This window comes from Echiichthys vipera (assembly GCF_963691815.1).
Source record: "Echiichthys vipera genome assembly, chromosome: 9".
NCBI lineage: Eukaryota > Metazoa > Chordata > Actinopteri > Perciformes > Trachinidae > Echiichthys > Echiichthys vipera.
The window spans coordinates 32,497,026-32,517,524 of record NC_139834.1 but is presented as its reverse complement, the minus strand read 5'-3'; the positions used below and the strand labels follow the sequence as shown (position 1 = coordinate 32,517,524).

General features: G+C 44.9%; 1 protein-coding gene across 5 annotated transcripts in view; it reads right to left on the bottom strand.

Annotated features, from left to right (window-relative positions):
• Window positions 1-20,499, bottom strand: part of vps13d (vacuolar protein sorting 13 homolog D) — a 223,510-nt gene that overhangs the window by 55,242 nt on the left and 147,769 nt on the right. For all 5 annotated transcript variants that reach the window (XM_083919727.1, XM_083919728.1, XM_083919729.1 and 2 more), the window contains exons 48-57: window positions 20,292-20,418; window positions 19,932-20,074; window positions 16,980-17,110; window positions 16,575-16,750; window positions 16,071-16,194; window positions 12,620-12,855; window positions 12,412-12,514; window positions 9,139-9,296; window positions 8,863-8,971; window positions 5,750-5,920 (exon numbers count right to left, since the gene is read on the bottom strand). In XM_083919727.1, coding sequence (XP_083775853.1) covers window positions 5,750-5,920; window positions 8,863-8,971; window positions 9,139-9,296; window positions 12,412-12,514; window positions 12,620-12,855; window positions 16,071-16,194; window positions 16,575-16,750; window positions 16,980-17,110; window positions 19,932-20,074; window positions 20,292-20,418 — 1,478 coding nt within the window. The remainder of the gene's footprint in view (window positions 1-5,749; window positions 5,921-8,862; window positions 8,972-9,138; window positions 9,297-12,411; window positions 12,515-12,619; window positions 12,856-16,070; window positions 16,195-16,574; window positions 16,751-16,979; window positions 17,111-19,931; window positions 20,075-20,291; window positions 20,419-20,499) is intronic.

The window sequence follows — 20,499 nt, the reverse complement described above, 5'->3', positions numbered from 1 at the left end:
GGGCAATTTTCTCCATCATCTTTCCGGCTGCAGGGCAGGTTGTTCCTTCAGCGCCCTCCATCTTGTTACATTTGTGGTTGGTCAATAACAAAAGTTCAACTCAATACTTTGTAATATAACGTTTGATGTTGGTCTTCACCAGGTTTTCACACACTGTAGCTGGTATTTTGACCCATTCCTCTATGCAGATCTCCTCTAGAGGAGTGAAGTTTTGGGTCTGTCGCAAGGCAACACAGACTTTCAACTCCCTCCACAGATTTTTTTATGGGGTTGAGGTATGGAGACTGGCTAGGCCAAGCCAGGACTGCTCCTTCGTTGCCTGGGCGGTGTGTTTGGGGTCACTGTCAGCCATGTTTCATCTTCAATACTCTCACTCATGGAAGGAGGTTTTGGCTTTGCATGATGTTTCCACCCCCATGCTTCACAATAGGTATGGTGTTCTTGGGATGCAACTCTGCATTCTTATTCCTCCAAACACAACAAGTTCAGTTTACACCAAAAAGTTCTATTTTGTTTTCATCTGACCACATGACAATCTCCCAATCCTCTTCTGGATCATCCATGCTCTCTGGGCCTGGACATGTACTGGCTTAAGCAGGGGGACACGTCTGACACTGCAGGATTTGATACCCTGTCAGTATATTGTGTTACTGATGGTAACCTTTATTTCTTTGGTCCAAGCTCTCTGCAAGTCATTCACCAGGTACCCCTGTGTAGTTCTGGGCTCTTTGCGAGATCTTGCGTGGAGCCCCAGATCGAGGAAGATTATCAATGGTCTGGTTTGTCTTCTATTTTTTAATAATTGCTCCCACAGTTAATTTATTCACACCAAGCTGCTTGCCTATTGTAGATTGACTCTTCCAAGCCTGGTGCAGGTCTACAATTTTGTTTCTGGTGGCCATGGTGGAGTCTGGAGTCTAACTATTTAAGGGTGTGGACTGGTGTGTGTTATACAGATAACGAGTTCAAACAGGTCCAATTCATAAGTGGAAGACGGAAGAGCTTCTTAAACAAGAAGTTACAGGTCTTTGAGAGCTAGAGATATTGCTTGTTTGTAGCTGACCAAATACTTATTTTCCACTATAATTTACAAATTAATTTCTTTAAAAATTTTCCAGGACTTTTTTTCACATTCTGTCTCTTGCAGTTGAAGTTTACCTATGACGAAAATTACAGACCTCTGTCATCATTTTAAGTGGGAGAACTTGCACAATCCGTGGCTGACTTAATACTTTTTTGCCCCATTGAATGTGACCCTCTTCAATCCATGTACGCACATATGCATGCACGCACACAAGCATACATGCACGCAGTAACAGTACATTTGATTTACACGTGGGTGCGCACTTGCGTTGTTACGTATGTGCAGACTACATCACACGTTACGCAAGTAGATCTTGACCGCGCGCACCATTCCGGATACATGAGCGCGTCACATAGTTTCTCTATGTTCCAATATCCAGATGGTGCCACCAGGCCAATAATACACCATACAGATTTAAGATAATAACCTCCCACAGCGCTGTGAGTAGCAGTAATGTAAGTTACACAGAAATTTTAGACTGCTAACAGTGTCGCAGTCAAATATGCACTGTTTGCACAGCGGTGTGAATAATTATAATATTTAATGTAACTCAGTTGTGTTCAGCTGTATCACTGACGATCTGCAGGTTGTTAAGTTTGCAAACTGTTCATTGGCTGAATTGACCCCTAGGTGATGACATCATCCGGGCCTATATAAAGTGAAGCCCCCCATCTCTCGCTCTCTTTCTACTGGATCTTGCTCCCGGATCTTCTCCTCTCTCTCTCCCGGATCACTCAACTCCAGGAGACCAGCTTCCAGCTGTCCCCTCGGCCCTTGACCTGGCCTATGGCGTGGGATCACCACCAAGGTTAACCAACCGGTAATCCTCAACTGAGCACAGCACAGAGCGATCTGTTTCCTCTTTTGCCACAAGAGCCACAATCAGACAAGAACTACCACGGAGCTTCCTTTCTTCACCCAGCCCCTGGCATCAAGCAACGCAAAACATCTTCCAACTCATGGACTGGTAACTAATCACCAACTGGGCATTACTACATGTTATAGGACTTTATGAACGGCTAGAAACAATTGTAACTTTGTCATAAGAACTGAGAGATCAGGTTCACACCTTCTCTGCAGGGGTCCCAAGCCCACCCTCTTCCCTTTGTCTCTCTCACACACAGACACACACAAGCACACACACACACATACACACAAACACATACATTTGCTGTTAGCTTTAGTTAGTTTATTGTGTTTTGTTTGTTGCATTTATTAATCTGTTAGTTGTGTTTACCATATGTCTGTTTATTTAATATAACACAAAGATGAATGAGCCAGCTTCTACTAAGAAAAGAACTTTTAAATCCTTCAACTAATTCAACTACTACACTTATCGGTGTTTAACCCTTAATTAGTAGTTTAATATATTTTATGAGACTTTAATATTAGTTATCACTCCGTCTATGACGGTGGTGCCCCGAGGAACTCTGGTTTGACTAGAGTCATTTTTATTATTATCTTTGATAATTATTGGTGATAACTAATATTTCCTTGATTAACGATAAGTTTATTGAGAATACTCAATCTCATAATCTGAACGTGAGTCAAGGCACTATGTTTGATTGGTTCTCCGTGTGACGTTTTTAATAGATTGAAGTTATTAATTTTTTGTAATTTTTCTTTATTAATTTTCCTTATCAAATATTTCATTTGATAGTCACACTATTGATCCAATTAAACCCAAAGTACCTACACCAGGTAAGCCAAAATGAGTAGTGCGGGTGAACTGGGAACATCTGGAGGAGGCCCCTGTCCAAGAGATCTTTAACTCAAACCTCCGGCGGAGCTTTTCTGGCATCCCTGTGAAGGTTGGGGGCACTGAACCGGAGTGGGCAATGTTCAAAGCTTCCATTGCTGAAGCTGCAGCGGTGAGCTGTGGCCTTAAGGTCTTAGGTGCCTCAAGGGGCGGTAACCCTCAAACACTGTGGTGAACACCGATGGTCAGGGAAGCTGTCCGACTGAAGAAGGAGGCCTTCCGGGATATGTTATCCCAGAAGACTCCGGAGGCAGATGCAAGGGACTGACAGGCCAGAAGGGCTGCAGCCTCTGCTGTGTCAGAGGCAAAGCAGCGGGTGTGGGAGGAGTTCGGACAAGTCATGGAGAAGGACTTTCGGACGGCACCAAGGTGCTTCTGGAAAACCATTCGACATCTCAGGAGGGGGAAACGGGGAACCGTCCAAGCTGTTTACAGTAAGGACGGGACGCTGATGACCTCAGCCGATGAGGTAATCGGGCGGTGGAAGGAGCACTTTGAGGAACTCCTTAATCCGACTAACATGCCCTCTTTTGTAGAGGCAGAGCTGGAGGCTGATGGGGAATCATTGTCAATATCCCTGGCGGAAGTCACTGAGGTAGTCAAACAACTCCACAGTGGCAAAGCCCCAGGGATTGATGAGATTCGTCCAGAAATGCTGAAAGCTTTGGGTTTCGAGGGGCTGTCTTGGGTGACATGTCTCTTCAACATTGCCTGGAAGTCTGGGACAGTGCCAAGGGAGTGGCAGACTGGGGTGGTGGTTCCTCTGTTTAAAGAGGGGGACCAGAGGGTGTGTGCCAATTACAGGGGTATCACACTACTCAGCCTCCCTGGTAAAGTCTACTCCAAGGTGCTGGAAAGGAGGGTTCGTCCTATAGTCGAACCTCAGATTGAAGAGGAACAATGTGGTTTCTTCCTAGACGTGGAACAACGGACCAGCTCTTCATTCTCGCAAGGATCCTGGAGGGGGCCTGGGAGTATGCCCATCCAGTCTACATGCGTTTTGTGGATCTGGAGAAGGCATATGACCGGGTCCCTCAGGAGATACTGTGGGAGGTGCTGCGGGAGTATGTGTTCGTGATTTTCACGGACAGGATATGGAGGCGTAGTCGTGCTGGGGAGGGGTTGCAGTTCAGTGGGCTGAGGATCTCGTCTCTGCATTTTGCAGATGATGTGGTCCTGATGGCATCGTCGGTCAGTGACCTTCAGCCCTCACTGGATCGGTTCGCAGCCGAGTGTGAAACGGCTGGTATGAGGATCAGCACCTCTAAATCTGAGGCCATGGCTCTCAGCAGGAAACCGGTGGATTGCTTACTCCAGGTAGGGAATGAGTCCTTAGCCCATGTGAAGGAGTTCAAGTATCTCGGGATCATGTTCACGAGTGTGGGGACTATGGAGCGTGAGTTTGGCCGGAGAATCGGAGCAGCGGGGGCGGTGTTGCAGTCGCTCTACCGCACCGTTGTGATGAAAAGAAAGCTGAGCCGGAAGGCAAAGCTCTGTTCTACCGGTCAATATTCATTCCTACCCTCACCTATGGTCATGGTCGAAAGAACAAGGCTGCGGGTACAAGCGGCTGAAATGGGTTTTCTCAGGAGGGTGGCTGGAGTCTCCCTTAGAGATAGGGTGAGAAGTGCAGCCATCCGTGAGGAACTCGGAGTAGAGCCACTGCTCCTTTGCGTTGAAAGGAGCCAGTTGAGGTGGTTCGGGCATCTAGTAAGGATTCCCCCTGGGCGCCACCCTAGGGAGGTGTTCCAGGCACGTCCAGCTGGGAGGAGGCCTCGGGGAAGACTCAGGACTAGGTGGAGAGATTATATCTCCACACTGGCCTGGGAACGCCTCAGGATCCCCCAGTTAAAGCTGGTTAATGTGCCCCGGGAAAGGGAAGTTTGGGGTCCCCTGCTAAATCTGCTGCTCCCGCGACCCGACCCGGATAAGCGGATGAAGATGAGATGAGATGAGATATTCTATCACCTTAGCTGTACTTGTTTCTACTATTCTACTATATTAACTGCCATAACATATAAGTCATATTTACATTACTATAGATATTATTATAGTTACTGTTACTTTTGTGGTGTCTTTGTCTCTCTCTGTCCATCTGTCTGTCTTTTCTCTCTCCTTTTCATCCTCAACCGGTCAAAATGGATGTCCGTCCTCCATAGAGCTGGATCTGTTTGACATTCCTGCCTGTTCAAGAGAAGTTTTTCGTTGCCACTGTGTGCAAAAGATTGCTGGAGTAATACTCTATATAATAACTATAATAATTAATACTACTTTTATCAAAGCTAGTGAGACTTGAGAGGAATTGTTGCATCTCTGTAAATCATAAATACGTCATAGAGTGTGGTCTACTCTATGTGTCTTGAGATAACTTTTGTTATGATTTGGCGCTATAAATAAAATTGAATTGAATGGTGCACTGAAAACTATGCCATCCATGTTGTTCTTCCTCAAAAGCAACCATAGCAAAGTTCAACACTGCGCTAACATTATACTGTCATCATTGTGAGTCTCGCAAGTGTAGTGTTTACCTTTCACCTTGTAGAGTGGGGCACGCTGTACAGAAGCAGCGATGCTTCAGTCAACCGATCAGGTCATCGAACATTTCATGGTACATTTTCGATGTAGTCTTTAATGTTAAAATAGATTTCTGAATCATATCAGTGAATCTATACACACCTACAGTTTATGTTATTGAGGTTGTGCCTGACATCTCAAACTATGCACTTCATAATCAACATGAGTACTAGTTCAAAATATGTTTGTGTAAATAAACAAATAAATAAAGTGGTATGTGTCTTTTTGACGACCTGAACTATTAGTACCACATCAGAGAGTTAAAGAGCTGCTCAGAATCAATAATAGACGATTATTAATGAACACAGAGTTTCACTGGGTTTTGTTCTCACCTGCAGGACTCGTGTGGGTCCATCAGGCAGCACCTGGACTGACAGCACACCAGAGCCAGGTCTCATTTTCTGGTTGATGAACTGCTGATCAGGGCCAGGATCCAGCAGCCTTGAGTCTGGTCCTAGCACCACCTCTGTTCCATCATACAGACCTGCCACCCCGCCCTTCACCTGTTGGGAACAAGTCATACACTTTTAAAAAAAATAGAATTAGCACTATGTGGTTGTATGTCTCTGCCAACCAGTCTAGATGCAGATTCCATCCAAATGGTGCAGATTTACACAATATATGAAGTAGGGACTTCGAAAGAATTGAATAAAAGGTATTAAGTGTATTCATTTTCTGGTGAAACTTGGATGTCTCACACATCTCCAGATCTAACAGAATTAGATAGTTTAGATAATCAAGATAATTAGAATAGGCAGTGTTTCCCATACATAGACCAATGGCGCTGCGCCACTCAATCAACACTGAGTGCCACAAATTTATTCCATGTTTTATTGTTTGTTTTTTCAACGCAATTTTGAAATATAGATATTGTTCCGTTAATTCATCTACGCATAGCACTCTTTTTCCCTGTCACACACACACCTCAAAATTAGAGAACAAAGTATTAATTCTAGATTTATTCTGAAATACTGGGATTTTTTTTATTGTCCTGAATTTAAAAGAATATCTGCTGTGGCTATACCACTGCTGTACTAGCATTTTTTTTTTTAAATAACCACGGCACTTGCAGTGAGCAAAATTAGAAGACACTTTGAGAAACCTCCCAGTTATTGGTGTCAATCTGGCACACACACACACACACACACACACACACACACACACACACACACACACACACACACACACACACACACACACACACACACACACACACACACACACACACACACACACACACACACACACACACACACACACACACACACACACCTCACTGCAGCCTTCTTGTGTGCTGACAGTTTCGCTTTAACTTCTGGTTGGTTCTGAAATCTTCAAATTGGTTGAAATGAAAAATAAATCAGATGCCGCTATCTACTTTTGTCTTTGTTTGTTGACATTCTCAGTCAGCCTCGCAAGATGGCGCATCCGCAGTAGAATGCGCTGGTCTGTTTTATCGGAGGTTCTAACTCAGTTATGTCTTTTGTAAGTGAAAGAAGTTGTTTATCTTCATCCACTGATTTCCTGTCCTACGCGCTGTCAGTGAAAGGGGCTGGCAGCGACACGGGCAGGCCTCAGTAAGCAACAGCGGCTAGTCTGTGTGTGTGCAGGTGAAAAGAGAAGGAGGATGAACTCAGAGCAGACAGCTGTAGCTGGTGATGGTCAGAGCAGAGAACAAAAGGGCAGTTAAGCTGTTAAGTTTTAGTAAGTGACCCCAGAGCAATGTCAGTCAAAAGAAACTTGACTTGGTTATTTGTCTAGGAAGACGTTTCACCTCTCATCCAAGAGGCTTCATCAGTTCATGTACGCATCTGACCAGGCTGGGACTGAGATCCAGGTATTTAACCTTTCACAAGGCTGATGGTGTCACTGGAACCCTTTGTTCTGCCAACGGCCATTGTTGGAGTGACAGTTTTTGGTGGGAAGTAGGTTGAAACCATTGCTAAACAGAGGAGGAGGTCTAAGACACCACTTATCTCCAATTTACAATGCTCAAAACCTCAAAGAACAACTGTTCACAAATGGCCTCCTGTGACTCCAACATCTGTCGTTAAGACCCAATAGACGCTAACAAAGCCGAAACCTACTTCCCACCAACAACTGTCACTCCAACAACGGTCGTTGGCACTTGGAGAACAAAGGGTTCCAGTGACACCATTGGTCTTGTGAAAGATTAAATACCAGGATCTCTTTACCAGATAGTTGGACCAGTCCCAGCCTGGTCAGTTGCGTACATGAACTGATGAAGCCTCTTGGATGAGAGGTGAAACATCTTCCTAGACAAATAACCAAGTCCAGTTGCTTTTGACTGAAATTGCTTTGGGGTTAACGATGACCTGGACAAATGAGAACATTCACAGGCTTTTAGCAAATGTTCCCTATTTCTGTAAACAACCCTTCTGTTAACAGAATGGTATTAATCATGTGAAGGAGAATATGAATAACCTGAGTTCTCTGTGCTCATGTAAACACAATATCCTGAGTATGATCATAAGCCTCATCAACTGGATATTCATGTCCATGTAAACACACTCATTTGTGAATGTGCAGAAATCTCAGCTTCTGAATTCAGATATGCTGATATTCTTTAAAAAAACATGTCAATTCCTAACTACTGCAGGAACACAGGCCATGCCTTAGTTTCTTTGTTTTTTAATTCAATTATTGCTTTTGTTATTTAAAAAATATAAATGTTCAGTTTAACTTTTACAAAGAAAAGGGATTGTGCACTATTTTGTAGTTTAGACGTCAGAAATAATCATTCTTAAATTTGAAAATGGAAGGAGAAGAGAATAGCCTATAGATTTTGTAGATTTATTCGAATTAAAAACATCATATTGTGAACTCAGTATCATGAATCGAATCCAATCCAATCACGAGTTCAGTCAGTGTATCCTTCCATCCCTACTGATCAGTCTCCTTAAATTGTGTTTAATAACAGGCTTCTGGTCCAGCTGCAGTATTGTTATCGTTGTTACTGTTATTGTTGTCAGGCACCTGGCCTGGTTAAAGATTGTCTAATCAAAAACAATAAAGCAAAAGAAAAGGTCCGTCACGGTGCCAAAAAGTTATTTCAGCCAAATAAAAAGGTATTGCTGCAAATAAATATATACAAGTATAGCCTAATAGATGTCTTAATCACATAAATGTCAGCCCAATCACACTATAAACTTCAAAATGGATCGTGATTATTCAGTTCCAAGAACATTGAAGTTTAAAAAAAGACATATATACCCACAGACATATAGTTATGTGTATTTGCATATTATAATTCAGATAAAAGCAGTTCACATAACTGCGGAGGCATAATAAATTGAAAAAACACTCAGTATGTGAGTGTCAACTGCACCAACTCTAAAATATCAGGAGCACAGCAGTGCAACTCAGAAGGGACATTTTTCAAATTCCACATCAAAGCTATATCAACAAAGCTTGGTGCACCCACCTGTACTACGAGACGGGGCAGGCCACAGGTCAGCATGCCAGAGCTGAAGTACCACGTCTGGGTGGTGCTGCGGCGTGAGTCCGGCCTTCTCAACATTAACGGCTCAAAACTGGAAGAGACCAACAGGTAGAGAAAGAGACAGCTTTCACATCCAATCCTTCATGATAGATTTCCTCCAAAGTTACAGTCCAGTGTCCAGTCGACTGTAAATAACTCCTGAGATAAATATCTGTTCCGTTAACTCATAGACACACTGCAGCTGCACACATTACGAACCTGTTGTCACTAACCGCTGCAAGCCCAGCGATGTCCAGCACCAAAGAGGAGTCCAGAGGACGTGGCTGTGCCGGCTTGCTCTGCGGCGGAGACGAGCCTTCATGACACAGCATGCCAGTCCCAGTCATCCTCCACAGCTGGGAGCGCTTCCCTGGCTCCTGCACAATAATCAAAGTATATGTTACAACACAGTCATTTATGGACTCCATGCTTTTATCATGGGCTGAAACTAATGAAAATCTTCACAATAGTTTTCACAATAACATTATTTTTTACCATTATCGGTTAATCTTTTAGTGCATAAAATGTCAGACAAATTTGCCAGATCCCAAAGTCACATGTGACCCAGCTGCCCTCCGGGTCAGGTATATGTGTAACCCATGAGATCATTTCCTTTACGTCTTCTCGCTATGCAGGTTAACTAGAGTTAATTACTGTGGTAGCTTTAGCTACAACTAAGTGATTCCACCGGAGCTCTTCGCTGGTAGCTTTTTGACTGCATCAGCCAGAGTTGCGGGTTACTTAAGCCACTGGAGGCTACGTAGACGCCGGGCTAGACTGACGTGCTCATCATAACACAGCGGTGTGTGTTACTGTCTTGTGGAAATGACCGTAAAAGCCATCATATCATTCACATACACTGCAACAGGAATCAGCTTCCTCTCCACTCACTTAAGTGACCATGTTATAGGGGAGGCTTTCCAGGCCTCTTGGCTTGGCTCATGCGCCTGGGTAATGGTTCTCTGATGAGGTCAAAGACAACTTTACGTGTCTATCATTGGAGTGGCATAGGTTCACCTTGCAGCTGGATATACTGTCTTCAACTGGTGCTTACTAATGCAATCTTCAGGTGCGTTCCATGCACTGCCACAATTACTGTTATTCCCTCGGAATTTCTGAGGGACTTAGATGCGTGTCATCTACACCAGCCTATCAATCCTACCTCTGCTGTCAACATAGTTTCCCTGACGAGGCTGAGGCCACACGTAAAGTGTCTCTTGTCCTAATGCCAGGGAACTGATGATCTACTATAAGGTGATAATGATTCAGCAGCACCCAGGGGCTGCGTCATCATCTCTAACCTAATGCTTGCCCCATCACCTTCCCTGCAGCAAGCTGCATTCACAGGGACCTCCTCCAGCCTCAGTGATGCCTCATTGAACACTCCTGCGTTATGGTACAGAGAACTTAGTGGGTTCTTCACTGTTTTGCTATTCAAGACAGCAGACAGCATTGAGCAGAGCAGACATTTTTCATGCTGGGAAGAATGGTTTGCATTCATCGACAATTAGCGATGCTTAATTGCATGTTCCTGTGTTGCCTCACCACAGGCAGCTTCTTAATTTTGCCTTGCAAGGCTGTCATTTTCAGATTCAGGGTGCTTCCCAGACGGACTCCCCCCCCCCCCAAGTATTTGTTAGAAGTGTCGTTAGAGCCCTCTTAAGCTGAAATCGCAGTACATGAGAATTTTAATCAATGGCGAACTACGTCATCACAGGTCAAGGTAGCCCAGGAGAAGGCTCTCCTTCTTTTTCATATGGCCTGACTTGGTCTCACGGTAAACCTCTGAGCCCCTCTTTAGAACATAACCTTAATTGGTGTGGCTCTGAATACAGTCACTATGAGGACATGGAGAATGTTCTACATTTTTGTCCCCTTTCCCAAAAGGATGGGTTGTTGCACTACGCTCAGTCTCTTCACCTCTCGGGCAAATCGACAGCTGCCTAACTCGCACGATAACTGCAGGTGCCCCAGGAACTCTGATGTGGGCAGTAACACTGGATAATGTGCTAGTAGAGCAGCGGCTCTATTCAGAGGCGAGCTTCAGCATCTAGGAGCTTTTCGGTAGAGCAGAGGTGAATCTCTGCCAAGGAAATGTCATCCTTCAGCCCTGTTTTGCTTTCCTTAATGCACAACGTCCCTCCAGGTCAGGATGCTCCAGCTCATGCATGGTTATGGAATATTCTCTATGCTTCGCCACAGACTTCTTCTTGGGGGGCCCCCCTTGTGGCCAGGCGGGAGGTGGTTTTCACTGCTGCACAGACTCTGCGGTGGGATACCCTAGGGGCCTCTCTGACGGGACAGGCCTCTGGTCTCAGCTCAGAGTGGTATTTGCCATCCCACCCTCACCGCCCAGCGATTGCGTAGATTCTGTAAAAAATGTTATTATGAATGTCAGAAACCCTGCAGTATGAGATCCGATGGGAGTTCTTTTCTAACTGGTTGACAGTTCTGTAACAGAGACAAGTACATTGTTCAGTACCTACTGTCCTGCAATCTCTCCTTGACAGATGTCCATCCCTGAAGATGTCTATGACTGCTATTTCGTTAAGGATGTTAAGGATGGCAATGACACAGTAGAGAGCCACAGGCTGGTGTCCCTCTTCTTGAAGGAGCCCCTGGGTTTGCGTCCCTGAGCCCCCTAAAACCCTTAGTGTCAGATATCCCTGGGCACTGGCAGAACTGAAATGGTTGTTGGCCACAACTGCATCACTTCAGCACACTTGTTTGTGTGCTACGTGCCTCATCTGTGAGTGATTCACATTGATGTGGAGTAGGATGTCTGATACAATGATCCTTGGAACGGCTCTGTTTTCAGAAGAGCACCTTTCCCCCTGGATCATGGTCATTCCTGCGGGACCCATGGACAATGACTGTCAGGTGCCTTTCCTACATTTTTGGGAGCCCTGAGGGGAGAGACCCTGTGGTACATGGTGTTGCCAGGCACATTCTCCAGTGACTACAGAGTGGATGTTGCCACTCCCCATCCATTGGGCATGGTTCATTGACTGGGTTCTTCTGCCTCAGGAAGGACTCAGGATTTCCCCTGACTCTGTTGCTGAGTCATCCAGTGTTAAGGACTGCTTCTGGCGGTCAGTAAGGATGAAATAAATCAAATGTTATGAATGTAATTGCGGTTCTATAAATCCTGGATGACCGCCAGAATTCGAGGTCACTCATAATCTTGATACTGGGAGTAGATTCTGTAGGAAATTATCTTGTGGATGACACCGGAACATATACCTGAGCCGGGGGTCATCTGAGGTCACGTGACTTTGTTGTATTAATACTCGACCTGCGCATGCGCAGGACAGATGGTTAAGCACTGCCTCTGGCGGTCATTCAGGATTCATAGAACGGTAGTTACAATCGTAACTTTTGTTCTAAAAGCTGACAAGAGATTTGAAAATATGAAAAAAAAATCGAGCTGCCCCACTGTAACTATAGTTTAAAAACATCTTCAATATACATTTATTCTGAGAACAACAGTACCTTCTTTTTTAGGATGACCCTTTGAGTCTTGGTGTCCACATCGAGAACCAGTTCAGCACAGCTCACCAGACGCTTCTTCCCAACAGGTCTCTTTTCAACATTCCTGCATCCACAAAATGATACTGCTTACCTTTATGACTTTATCTTCACTAAACGAGGAAACAATGATAAAGAATTACGTTATTATTAGTCGCGTTGTTTTCCTTACGTTGAGAAAGTGTGTGTTGCTGCGATGTAGATGAAGTTCTCATAGTAAAGCTTGTTATATTCTCTGAAGAAGTTCATGTCGGATGTGACCTCTGAGGATCCAGCTCCCTTCACAGTCAGTGTGAGGTAAGGGGGCAGTGTGGGCTCATCACAAGCATAGTCCAGCAAGGAGCCAGCCTTCACTTCAGTGTGCAGCCGGATGTCAGCCACACCATACTGCCAGAACTGGATAGGCACCTGATGGGATTCAAACAATGAAATCTATTTAACATGTATTTATTTACTGTCACTTAAGCTCTGAGCACTTTTTTCATTCTTGCCATTGGTAAACTATTGAGTCTTGATTTGTAAAAATCAAAAGACCCTTGGTTTTATGCTCTGACAACTCATTTACATTTTCAAATTCTACTTTAAAAAGAGAGCTACATGCTGCAGCCTCTCCATCTTTGCTCCAATAGTTAAAGGCCACGTTTACCCCCTCAGTGTTGGAAGGAGCCTTGGATATCTCTTTGCTGGACCTCTATATAGACAATACATCTGCATCTTGTGAGCAACTTGTAAACAGATTCAGTATACCAAGGCCAAATTTAAATCTATGATGAGTTTTTGCAGACACGCAAATAAAAGTACAACAGTTGCATACTGAGTCGGTGCGTCTACTTTAAAGTGAAAAGGTAAAACAAAAAACCCCAACATGAATGGGGTATACAGAAAACCCACTCACAATGATCAATATCTACTGTTTGACTCCCATCACCCCCTGGAACACAAGCTTAGAGTTATCAGAACACTGCACCACAGAGCTGATAACGTACCCACCAGCTCACAGGCCCAAGGGAAGAACGCAAGCACCTGAGAGGCGCCCTCACAACTTGTGGTTACCCCGGCTGGACCTTTGTGAAAACAGCAGATGCTTCCAGAAAGAAAACCAAAGTTGTTGAAAAAGAAAACAAGAGAAACCACATAGTCATTCCGTATGTGGCTAGGGTATCAGAGAAACTCAGGAGGATCTTCAACAAACACTGCATCCCTGTGTATTTCAAACCCAGTAACACACTTGACAGAGACTAGTACATCCCAAGGACAGAACACCACACACCCACAAAAGTAATCTGGTTTATGCTGTCCAATGCAACGAGGAATGCAAAGATCTCTACATTGGAACATCAAAACAACCACTGCATAAATGAATGGCCCAACACAGGAGAGCTAACTCCTCAGGCCTGGACTCTGCTGTCCACTTACATCTCAAGGAGAAAGCCCACTTGTTTGATGACAACAATGTCCACATCCTGGACAGAGAGGACAAATGGTTTGAAGGAGGAGTAAAAGAAGCCATCTATGCAAAAGTAGAGAAACCAACGCTAAACAAAGGAGGAGGTCTGAGACACCACTTACCACCAATTTATAATGCTGCCCTTTCATCCCTTCCCGGGAGATTCAACAAACTATCGAAAGAACAACTGTTCAAAAATCCTCCTGTGACTCCAAAGACTCAATAGAGCACTAACAACGTCAAAACCTACTTCCCAGCAACGACTGTCTCTCTAACAACGGTCGTTGGTGCTTTGAGCACAAAGGGTTCCAGTGACATCATCGGCCTTGTGAGAGGTCAAATACCTGGATCTCCTAACCAGTTAGTTGCACCAGTCCCAGCATGGTCAGTTGCGTAAATGAACTGATGAAGCCTCTTGGATGAGAGGTGAAACGTCTTCCTAGACAAATAACCAAGTCCAGTTGCTTGTGACTGAAATTGCTTTGGGGAGAACATGAATCCCACTATCCCTCCAAACTCTCTCCTTCCAAGTATTAGGAAGCATCCTCAGCATCATCAGGAATAACAGTAAGACTATTATTAATAAAAGCCAGCAGTGGACCTAATAATAAAAGCCAGCAGTAGGTCCCAAGTTTTGTGGAATGCTGTCAAAAATCCCTTCTGTGAAAACCTCAACTTCTCTAACCGTAGACATTGTAAAATTTCACGTATCTAACTGTGGTGAGTCGGTGGAGAAACATGTCTTCATTTAAGGAGAATGTTACGTCTGGCGAGCAGGGTGGTAAAGGCCACGACACGCTGTGTAGTGATTGGCACATTTTTAGATGGAGGGAGCCCACAAAGAGCAGTCATGAGATTGGGTTCCAAATTTGTGTTAAGAGCCTGTTTGAGGGTTTGGAATATGTCGGCCCAAATTCAGCAAGTTTGGGCACGTCCAGAACATGTGTGCATAGTCGGCTGGGGACTGCTTACAACAGTTACAAGCACCACTGTGACTAGGGTATATCTTAGCCAATTTAGCATTGATGAAATGGGCTCTATGAAGCACCTTTCACTGTAATAGGCCGTACCTGGCACAAATTGAGGATGAGTGGACCAGTTTTAAAATGTCCCTCCACTGGACCTCAGTAATGTCTACACCCAAATCCTTTACCCATGCATTTTTAGGCAATACAGTGGGGACAAATGTAAGTCATCTATGTTGACATGTTGTATGTACGTTGACGGACAGGAATTGGTCCATCTCAGCTTCAGGGGGTGGTTCGGAAATGTGGGAATCGCTTTTGGATAAAGTGTCTTATTTGAAGGTACTGAAAAAAAGGCTATTAGGCAGGCTGTATTTGGCCGACATAGCTGCAAAGGACGCAAAAACACCTTCGTCATACAGGTCATTAAGCGACCATATGCGAAACGTAGGATCGGTGCAGGAAGGGAGAAACGCATAATCATTAAAAACTGGGGCAAGGGTAGAAGCCCTGTGCAAGCCCTGCTGTTTCCTGAACTTTATCCAGATTTTAATGGTATTGGTGACGTCTGGATGGAGACCTTATAGGCAATTATGGGGAGCTGAGAACAAATCGTAGTGTGTGAGAGCAGGAAGAAAATGTTATCTCAGTACGGGCACACGTCTGCAACTTCACTGCGGAGCCAATATAAAAGTTTATAAATGTTGCAGGCCCAGAAGTAATGGCGGAAATTAAGGAGTGCTATTTCGATGGATTTTTGATTTCGATTTAAAATTGTGGGGCCGCCTTATGGCTAAGTGGTTAAAGCAGGCACCTCATATACAGAGGCTCAAAGTCTTCGCCACAGTGGCCCAGGTTCGACCCTGAACTGCAGCCCTTTGCTCGATGTGCCCGCCCCACCCTCCCTCTCTCTCTTTCCCATTTCCTGTCAACCTCCAGCTGTCCATCTAAAATGAGAAAAGGCCAAAAGAAATCTAAAGAAAAAAAAAGAAAATTGTGAGCCCTCTATGTACAATAGAATTAAACTCCATGAATGTCTTTGAGGGGAGAATGTCTGAAAGTGTTCAAAGTTAACCCTATTGGAAAGATCCATCATGTCCAGACTACAACACTGTATTCATGAAGAGAGCACTGGGTGTCCAGTTAGTGATTCAGGGACAGGACTCTATCCCTTAGTAACAGCTACTGAAGCTGTAATAACAGTGGCTTACCTCAGAGATGTTGTCAATGCGGAAGGGTGGAGGCAACTGGTCAGTGTCAGAGAAGGAGATCTGGTAAGTGGCTCCTTTTAGGGTGATCTCCGTCCGCAGGAAGAAACAGTTCCCCAATGTGTCCCTGTTCAAACCAAGATCCACTTAAAACCTTTCAAATACTTCACTTCAGTGGCCAGGCCACTCGAGTCAGGAAAAAATGCCCAGGCCTAACATATAGACAGAGATACAATATTACACAATAAATAATAATCACGATATTACTTGATCGACAATGAAGAGTGGCATGTGTCTGTCGCAATGCAAGAATGCACAATTTAATGATCCACAAGGACTAGTTGAACAGTGCCAGGATGTAGACAGAGAAACCATCTGATTTATTCTCCAATAGAAAAGTATTCTGATTTCTAAGGGGAGCAAACATGGATGGAAGCAGTTGCTTCCAGAGCCACTGTATGATTAAATAACATTGATTGGTGCTAAAAATTGTGCATGGATCTGTACCTCATGTTGACATGAAAGGACTTAGGTTTGTTGACCTCAAAGCCTCCAGACCAGGTGCAGTTCTGCGTGTCCATGAGGCGCACACACAGCAGCTGATCAAAGTCGTTACGTGGCCAGTGAAAGACCACGCTGGAGCTCGGCAGGGTGGAGATGTAACCCTCTGGGTTGGCCGTTCCCTAGAACAAATAGTTGACTTTCATTTTTTTCTTTATGGGGCATTTTACTTTTACTAGAAAAGCCCCCGCAGAGATGCAGACAGGAAACTATGAGAAAGAGGTATGGTATGAAACAAATGGCCTTGACTCTGAACTAGAGGTGCAGCAATCACTAAATAAGATGTGCATCTTGACCACTAGGCTACCAGAACACCCTGTAAATGTTTTATTTCTGATGTTAATTTCTCACCTTTCCTCTCGCAAACTCTCTCTGAGCGAAGGCAAGTTTGTGTGTAGAGCGGTTGTCCAGCAGGTAGCGCGGGGCAAAGGTCACTATGTGAGTGTCCCTGTAGCGTCCTTTTCCCTTCCGCACACTGATGCCTGTGTTAATAAGACAGGGAGCAAGCAATGACAAACATTTCATTAATGTGACAGTGACATAACAGAGACATTAAAGCTCGAATATCAAAGAGCAAGACTTAAGATTGACTGTAGATTGATAGATGTTTGTAATAATATGTAATAACAATAAGCCTGTGAATATTCTCATTTGTCAAGGTCATCGTTATCCTCAAAGCAATTTCAGTCAAAAGCAACTGGACATGGTTATTTATCTAGGAAGACGTTTCACCTGTCAGAGGCTACTGTGTATCAAAACATTGCATTACCAATCAAGTCACACTACAGACTGACACGCACGCACACACAGGCGCACACACAGGCGCGCGCACACACACACACACACACACACACACACACACACACACACACACACACACACACACACACACACACACACACACACACACACACACACACACACACACACACACACACACACACACACACACACACACACACACACACACACACACACACACACACACACACACACACACACACACACACACACACACACACACAGTGTAGCTCACAATTAGGGCACAAAGTATTAATTCTATTCTATTTGATAGAATATCTGCTGTGGCTATACCACTGCTGTACTAGCATGTTGTATTTTTTAAATAACCAGGGCACTTGCAGTGAGCAAAATTAGAGGACACTATCAGAAACCTCTAGTTATTGGTGTTAATCTAGCACTTGTTGACAGTTCACTTAAATGTTGGACACACCTTATTCTGGCAACTCTCCTGGTTACTTTGCAAGATGGCAATCCTCTCAGTGCAGCTGGAGTTGCTCACCAGTTCAGTGCTGAACAGGGCAAGGATCTGTCTCTGTCGTTTAGGACTTTTTGGACTCAAAGCCCACTCTGCAGTGACCAAACCTTGCATGTATTATATATATAAAAAATAATCTTCTCCTCACCCTCCGTGGCTGCGCAGGTGGTTGACCCTCTCTCTAAGCCTGGGTCATCTACCAGAGGCCAGGGAGCTTGAAGGTTCTGCGCAGTATCTTTGCTGTTCCGAGCACTGCACTTTTCTCGACCGAGATGTCCAAGGTTGTTCCGGGAATCTGCTGTAACCACTCCTCCAGCTTGGGGGTCACTGCCCCTAGTGCTCCTATCACCACGGGCACTACTGTCACCTTTACCAGAGTGCCTTAGAGCTCTTTTCTGGAGTTCCAGGTACCTGCCGCTCTTTTCTGACTTTGTGCTGATTGACTTTTGAACTACAGCCTCTCACATATAAGGGGCGGCTGTGGCTCAGAGGCAGAGCGGTCTGTCTTCCATTTGAGAGATCGGCGGTTCAATCTCCGGCTCCTCCGGTGCATGTCGAAGTGTCCTGTGGCAACTGAACCCCGAATTGCTCCCCGTGCTGCACATGGTTGGATTTGATTAGATGGTATGTAGATATGTATTTAGACTGCCGTCAGTATGAATGTCTGGGTGAATGTGGCAAGTAGTGTGAAAGCGCCTTGAGTAGTCAGAAGACTAGAAAGGCGCTAAAGGTAGAAGTCCATTTACCATTCCATTTACATATCCCACTGTCGGCTTGCTGTTTTTCTGTGGCTGGTGGCTCTTTGGAAAGGTGTTTGACCATGCTACCTTCCATTGAATTCCGGACACTCACCCGAGAGTGAGAACTGCTAGATTTATTGTGGGCAGGGGGGTCATTACATGTCTTCCTGTCCAGTAAAAGACAGGCCTCACCTGGAATCAAGAGGGCGCTAGTGAGCCGCATCGTGAAATCTGAATGCCCTCTTCATCACTACTTAATGCTCAGCTCAACTATAATGGACAATCGCAGACTGTGTCCTCACTGACTCCGGGGCCGACATTAACCTTCTGGATTGTGGTTTTGCCATGCAGCTAAGCATGAATTGGAAACCCTTGGTCAATCCTATTGAGGCTACTGCTCTGGATGGGCGCCTCCTCTGCACAGTAACCCACTCTGGGCATATCAGGTGACCACACTGAGTCACTTACCTTTCACCTGATAAATGCTCCTCATCAGCCAATTATCCTGGGGTTTCCCTGGTTAATAAAACATAACCCACACATTGATTGGAGGACTGGTTCCATTCTGCAATAGAGTGAACATTGTCAAACGGTCTGTCTGAAATCTGCCTTTCTACCTGACTTCAACACCTCTTCCTCTAAAGAGTTTCCAGATCTCTCAGATGTCCCGTCCGAGTACTACGACTTACAGTGGAGGAGGTGTTTAACAAAGTACGGGGTGGGGGGAAGTCCTGTCCCAGCGGTCAGCGGAGGACTAAAAGCTACATCCATGTGCCTTTTTTCTCGCAAATTGTCCCCAGTAGAAAGGTGATGCAGATGTTGGAAATCGGGAGCTGTTGGCTGTCAAGATGGCCCTAGAGGAGTGGAGGCACTGATTGGAGGGGGTGAAGCATCCATTTGTCCTGTGGACAGACCACAAAAACCTGGAGTACATCCGGTCAGCCAAACAGTTGAACCCCCGTCAGGCCAGGTGTGTGTTATTTTTTAATCGCTTTGATTTTTCCCTCTGTTATCGCCCAGGTTCAAAGAACGTCAAACCAGATGCCCTGTCCCGTCAGTTCCTGACTGTCTCACACAACCTGAGACTCATATGTTGTACATCACTGTACGCCCAACTTTGTGCTTCACGTCATCTCATGTTTACACCTAACCCAAAAAGACATCTTTTGGGAAAGGAGGAATATTACACCTTGGTTTCGCATAGACAGGATATCAATTGCAATGTTTGCCTGGACTACATTAATTTCGACAGCACATGCATACACGGATACGACCACCATTTACCTATGTTGTAAATGAGGCCAGGCCTGTTCCCGTGCTGGATAACCTTCAATGCCCTGACTCCACTCCCTCCATCCAAGGAGAACCCCTGGCACCAGCCTGGAACTCCGTCTGGATGGATCCCTTTCCCAATCCTCATTGTACACCTAGGATCAAGATGGATAAGGAATAATAGAATGTAATGAAGTGTCTTGCTGACGAGACTGAACCCCAGGCAGGCCGTCACCATCAGTGTAAGTGTGTGTGTTCAGTGCAGTCAACTTATCATTAACTATAAAAACACCTGGAGAAGAAAATATTGCTCACTACCTTAGACATTCTAGTCCAGATGTCTGTACTCAGGACAGAAAAACATACACTTACATAGCAGGCTGCTCCTTGTCAGTGTAGCAGAATAGTAATGGACTGAGGCTTCGGGCCAACTCATGCTCCTCAAACTGGCCTGCAGCATCAGCTTTGGCATTGTCCTGACGGAAGATTAACGGCAGACCTGAGGGAAAAAATGACTTTAGGGAATGATAACAGAGAGACTTCTTCTTTACACAATGACTGGATTGGAACTTTTCTCGTA